This window comes from Oncorhynchus mykiss, chromosome 17, assembly GCF_013265735.2.
Source record: "Oncorhynchus mykiss isolate Arlee chromosome 17, USDA_OmykA_1.1, whole genome shotgun sequence".
In the NCBI taxonomy this organism is placed as follows: domain Eukaryota; kingdom Metazoa; phylum Chordata; class Actinopteri; order Salmoniformes; family Salmonidae; genus Oncorhynchus; species Oncorhynchus mykiss.
In genome coordinates, this window is record NC_048581.1 from 33,841,603 (window position 1) to 33,848,244 (window position 6,642).

Here is a 6,642-nt window from a genome sequence, read left to right on the forward strand (position 1 = left end):
AATTAGCCTTTTAAAATGATAAACTTGGATTAGCTAATACAACGTGCCATTGGAACACAGAAGTGATGGTTGCTGATAATGGGCCTCTGTACGCCTATGTAGATATTCCATTTTTTTAAAAAAACAGTTTTCAGCTACAATAGTCATTTACAACATTAACAGTGTTTACACTGTATTTCTGATCAATTTTGTGTTACCTTAATTGACAAAAAACGTGCTTTTCTTTCAAAAACAAGGACATTTCGAAGTGACTTCAAACTTTTGAACTGTAGTGTATATGTATATTCTTAATCACTTCCTTACTTAGATGTGTGTGTTTTTTGGGTATATGTTGTGAAACTGTTAGATATTACTTGTTAGATATTACTGCACTGTCTGGAGGTAGAAGCACAAGCATTTCGCTTCATCTGCTAAACACGTGTATGTGACCAACAACATTTGATTGGATTTGATATATTGTATCATTAGCCTATATAATATATAACGTTTCTTACTATGGTCATAAAATGTACAATCAATAATTATGCATAGACTAATAATTGTCTACTAGCTACAATCACATTGAGGTTAATTCAATTGAAATAATATTTTGATAATCCAACAATATTCAGCTCTGATTTTTTATTTACAATCAACCAATGATCTGCGCCTTTGAAAAATCAAATGGTCTGCGGGCGCCCCTAGCGTCCAATAGTAGAACCTTGCCTCGTTTTTGTGTGTGCGTGCTGAATAACGCCCCGCCCAGATTTGTGTTCCAATGCCTCGGATTCAGCACTCTCGATTTGCTAGCCTTGAGCTGCCTGCTACATTGACAACTTTCTGTGATATTGCGGAGAGTGACTACGCGAGCAAGCATCACAGCCTATAGCCTGCTGCTACCCCGGGAGAGGCGATGATGGCGGCGGCCGTAGAGAGAGGAGGAGTGCGGGCCGCTTTCCTGAATCCAGGCAGCGGCGGCGGGATCGGTGGACCACCCCCGGCACCTATGGCTACTGCTCCTGGAGCCGCGGTTGGAGCAGGAGGCATGGGTTCGAATTCGGGTGGGTCAGATGGTCCCATACCCGTGCCTATGAACCTTTTTGCAACGTGGGAAATAGACCGTTCTTCTCCGAGTTGTGTTCCAAGGTAGGCTAAGCTACTTACATTGCCCAGCACACATGTAATCCTTTTTCTTTGTGAGTGGGCGTCTGTAGTAGTGTTTCCAATTCGGAGTGGTTGTTACTTTGTTGTTACAGGATAGCTAGGCTACATTTTTAGGACTGTTCCATGGCAACAACCTCACACATCCATAACTGAATGACATTTGGTTGAGTTTGTTGTTGGTGTAGGTCACTCGGACTAGACATTTAATTGCTCGGGATTTATCAAATCAAAGTATGTTCTCGTAGTCTGCTTTGTTTGTTTATTTTAAGAATATACGACAACAAAGAACAACATGACGATAACGCTATTTTTTTCCCAAAGAAGGTTAGGCTATACGCAGACTGAACAAACGTTTTCTGGACAAAAAAAAGATGTAATTGCATAGCCTAAATTGCTAGCTTGTTAATAATAATAGCCTACTTTAGTCTAATAATAGCCTACTTGTATTACTGTTTTGCTCTCCATAGAAAGCGTTTTCCTTGCATAGTCAGTCCCCTCTTGACTTTCAACGGGACACTTTCCCGTTATTTGATGCAGATAACCGTTATTCTAGGCTATATGGAGTTATTTTCACCGAGTTAAACCGTTTGATATGAATTCCACCCACCCATAGCCTACATTCCAGAGCTGCATGGCAAAACAGACTTGATATGGAGCTAGAAAATCTGTTTGCCAGTCAATGAAACTGCCTCGCGAATCAACAGGGAACTGTCAAAATAAAGGAAACACTTGAGTAAGTGAGGAATACAAAGTATAGTGGAAGCATGTGCTTCCACACAGGTGTGGTCCCTGAGTTAATTAAGTAAATAACATCCCATCATGCTAAGGGTCATGTATAAAAATACCTATTGCCCATTATTATCATGGCTAGAAGAAGAGATATCAGTGACTTTGAAATAGGTGTCTCAAAGGAGCATAAGCTGTGTGTGTGTCTGTCACCATTTCTCAACCCAATTGCGAACTATGTAAAAATGGCATAATTCAGATATGACGTCATTGTTTTTGCACTATCAACTGAGTTGGTTCAATGTGCCAATAAATCAGCACACTATACTTTTTAGTTTTTTTCAAATTGCCGGCATCTTGAAGCTTAAAGTGGATCATGTAGGCTGTACTTTGCTAATGACCATACCAAAAAAAGAGTGACAGAGAGCAATGTACAATATTGGGAACTTAGATAAACAAGGAATTTGTGGTAAGTGCATGGGGTACGTCATCTTTATGCACCTCCGTTATTGAACACTGCCTGAGACAGCATTTTCCTCCACCACCAACAAAACACCAAATGATGGAATTTCACGTGGAAGAATGGTGTTGCAGAATCTATGACAAGGCACATTGAGCCTGTTCTGGCAGCTCATGGTGGCCCAATACCCTATTAAAGACCCAGTGCAGACAAAAACATGATTTTTCTCTTTTTTATATATATTTCCACACTGAGGTTGGAATAATATTGTGAACATGATTATAATACCATTTTAGTGTAAGATTTGTTTGAAAAGACTGTCTGACATTTAAGCCTGTTTTGGTGGGATGGAGTTTTGGCTTTCCCTGTGATGTATTCATTACACCGATTCTGTTATAAAACGTTTCTTAAACCTAAGAAAATGGAACGAAACTGGGAAGGACCTGCCTGAATTTGGCCAATGGAAGTTCCAGTTTACTGTTTGGACTAATGATTACACCCCTGGTGACATTGCCATGCAGTAAATGAGTTAATAGGCATATTAAACAGAGAGTTCCAACTCTCTCTGCCATTAACAGCTAATTTTCAGTTTTCCCCTCTCCACTCAGACCGCTCCCAGACAGTCCTAGCAAAATTCTTGATTGAGAAATTGCTCTTTGCTAAGATGCTATCTTTGTTTCTTTTTGACAATTTGTAATTGAAAACAATCACAGTAAGGTACTTCATTGTTACCCAGAAATGATTTGATATTGAGATACAAATGATTGCATTGGACCTTTAAGACACATTATGTTGGTGTTTCCTTTATTTTGGCAGTTACCTGTATACAGTATGTCAGCCTAATCTATTTGCTCTAATAACCCAGAAATCACAGGCTCAATGATGACAGTGGACTTGGCTAATGATTAACCCCAATGGCTCTCTTCTTGTATTTATAGGCTACTTAGCATTGTTTTTCGGCCCAACCCACTTACATTAGGTTTAGGCCTATTCACTCAACATTTGACAGCAAGTTATTTGCACTGTCACAATGGTGTCATAAACATGTCATAGCATGTTCTTATTTCACCGAATGTCAAGTAACATTGTACAGAACACACATACAGTAGGTCTAGCCACTGTCATAACTCTCTCTCTTCATTGCCACATTTTGTGATTGAAACTTAATTTTTTTAATGCTCTGCAGGCTAATTGGAGACAATTTCAACATCCATAATCCTAACTTTTGAACAAATTGTGCCTGTGTTTTTGCTCTTAGCTAAATGTATATTGTATGAGGTAACAGGCTTGCCAGGTTTTACCTGTTGATTAATGGCACGCCCTCTGTCATTACAGCAGTGACTTTTAGAAATACTTCATGCTTCATACATAAATACATTCTCATAGATTTGATGTCCTTTTCCTCAATGTTCTTTATCATCTTTTTCAATCTATCCCCTTTAACTTGCAATCTTGAAATGTAAGCCCCAGGTAACACAAATTCTTCACGTATAATATATATATTTTTTTTAAGTCTACTTTGGCAGAGCAGAGTTGAAAGCGATTAAAAAAATGCATACCATCTTATCATATTAGCTTTGTTTTGTTCTCGTACTCGCCTAACACATGTACACATACATTTTCAGTGGCTATGCCAGAAAGTGCCCCGCAGATGGTGAAAAGGAAAGGACGTAATTGTGTTCACCGAGATGGGTTTTTTACTCCAGTGTCCTATATCCACACTGCCATTTTCTCTTTCTCAGAATTCGTTCTATAGCCCATTACAGGCTTGTGGGTACATTTTCCGTACAGTCGCTACCCGCTCCACAGTAATACACAGTAGCCTACCCCTAAACCACGGTGCATGAAATTAAGAACATCTAGCAAAGATATTCAGCTGGAGGAAAATTACTTTATTATCTTTTTTTAAACAGAGCGCGAAAATGCATGGATTTTAATAACGCCTTTTATTGAAATTCTAATATAGGCTATTGTCCTTTAAGATCCAATTTGTTCTTTATTTTATGCATCTTTGATTGAACTTTGATTTTCCCCCTAATATGTTTTTTTAGAGATACATTTTTCAATTTACAGTTGATGTCGGAAGTTTAAATACATCTTAGCCAAATACATTTAAACTCAGTTTTTCACAATTCCCGACATTCCCTGCCTTAGGTCAGTTAGGATCACCACTTTATTTTAAGAATGTGAAATGTCAGAATAATAGTAGAGAGAATGATTTATTTCAGCTTTTATTTATTTCATCACATTCCCAGTGGGTCAGAAGTTTACATACACTCAATTAGTATTTAGTAGCATTGCCTTTAAATTGTTTAACTTGGGTCAAACATTTCGGGTAGCTTTCCACAAGCTTCCCACAATAAGTTGGGTGGATTTTGGCCCATACCTTCTGACAGAGCTGGTATAACTGAGTCAGGTTTGTAGGATCCTTGCTCGCACACGCTTTTTCAGTTCTGCCCACACATTTTCAATCGAATTGAGGTCAGGGCTTTGTGATGGCCACTCCAAAACCTTGACTTTGTTGTCCTTAAACCATTTTGCCACAACTTTGGAAGTATGCTTGGTGTCATTGTCCATTTGGAAGACCCATTTATGACCAAGCTTGAACTGATGTCTTGAGATGTTGCTTCAATATATCCATATAATTTTCCTTCCTCAAGATGTCATCTATTTTGTGAAGTGCACCAGTTCCTCCTGCAGCAAAGCACCCCCACAACATGATGCTGCCACCACCGTACTTCACAGCTGGGATGGTGTTCTTTGGCTTGCATGCATACCCCTTTTCCCTCCAAACATAAAGATTGTCATTATGGCCAAACAGTTCCATTTTTGTTTCATCAGACCAGAGGACATTTCTCCAAAAAGTACGATCTTTGTCCCCACGTGCAGTTGCAAACCGTAGTCTGGCTTTTTTATGGTGGTTTTGGAGCAGTGGATTCTTCTGGCCTTTCAGGTTGTGTCGATATAGAACTCATTTTACTGTGGCTATAGATAGTTTTGTACCTGTTTCCTCCAGCATCTTTACAAGGTCTTTTGCTGTTGTTCTGGGATTGATTTGCACTCTACGCACCACAGTACGGTGATCTCTAGGAGACAGAATGCGTCTCCTTTAGAGGTCAACCGATTATGATTTTTCAACGCAGATACCGATTATTGGAGGACCAAAAAAAAACGATACCGATCTGCCAATTCTTTACATTTATTTGTAATAATGACAATTACAACAATACTGAATGACCACTTATTTTAACTTAGAATAATACATCAATAAAATCAATTTAGCCTCAAATAAATAATGAATCATGTTCAATTTGGTTTAAATAATGAAAAAAATAAGTGTTGGAGAAGAAAGTAAAAGTGCAATATGTGCCATGTAAGAAAGCTAACGTTTAAGTTCCTTGCTCAGAACATGAGAACATATGAAAGCTGGTGGTTCCTTTTAACATGAGTCGTCAATATTCCCAGGTAAGAAGTTTTAGGTTGTAGTTATTATAGGAATTTTGGACTATTTCTCGCTATACCATTTGTATTTCATATACCTTTGACTATTGGATGTTCTTATAGGCACTTTAGTATTGCCAGCGTAACAGTATAGCTTCCGTTCCTCTCCTCGCCCCTACCTGGGCTCGAACCAGGAACACATCAACAACAGCCACCCTCGAAGCATCGTTACCCATCGCTCCACAAAAGCCGCGGCCCTTGCAGAGCAAGGGGAACAACTACTCCAAGTCTCAGAGCAAGTGATGTCACCGATTGAAACGCTATTAGCGCGCACCCCGCTAACTAGCTAGCCATTTCACATCGGTTACACTAGCCTAATCTCGAGAGTTGATATGCTTGAAGTCATGAACAGCTCAATGCTTGAAGCATTGCGAAGAGCTGCTGGCAAAACGCACAAAAGTGCTGTTTGAATGGATGCGTACGAGCCTGCTTGCCTACCATCGCTCAGTCAGACTGCTCTATCAAATATCAAATCATAGACTTAATTATAACATAATAACACACAGAAATACGAGCCTTTGTTCATTAATATGGTAGAATCCGGAAACTATCATTTCGAAAACAAAACTTTATTCTTTCAGTGAAATACGGAACCGTTCCGTATTTTATCTAACGGGTGGCATCCATAAGTCTAAATATTCCTGTGACATTGTCATAATTACGTAAAATTCTGGCAAATTAGTTCGCAACGACCCAGGCGGCCCAAACTGTTGCATATACCCTGACTCTGCGTGCAATGAACGCAAGAGAAGTGACACAATTTCACCTGGTTAATATTGCCTGCTACAGGGGCGGAGCTAGCATGTTGGAGT

The 6,642-nt window shown here is 39.3% G+C and overlaps 1 protein-coding gene across 4 annotated transcripts in view; it reads left to right on the forward strand.

Annotated features, from left to right (window-relative positions):
• Positions 1–735: 735 nt before the first annotated feature.
• LOC110493766 (phosphofurin acidic cluster sorting protein 2) overlaps positions 736–6,642 on the forward strand; it is an 84,117-nt gene continuing 78,210 nt past the window's right edge. For 3 of the 4 annotated variants that reach the window (XM_021568232.2, XM_021568233.2, XM_021568234.2), the window contains exon 1: positions 737–1,125. In XM_021568232.2, the coding sequence (XP_021423907.1) occupies positions 893–1,125 (233 nt within the window). In that variant the 5' untranslated portion in view covers positions 737–892. Of the gene's footprint in view, positions 1,126–6,642 lie in introns of all 4 variants that reach the window. The other variant, XM_021568231.2, reaches the window with a different exon arrangement.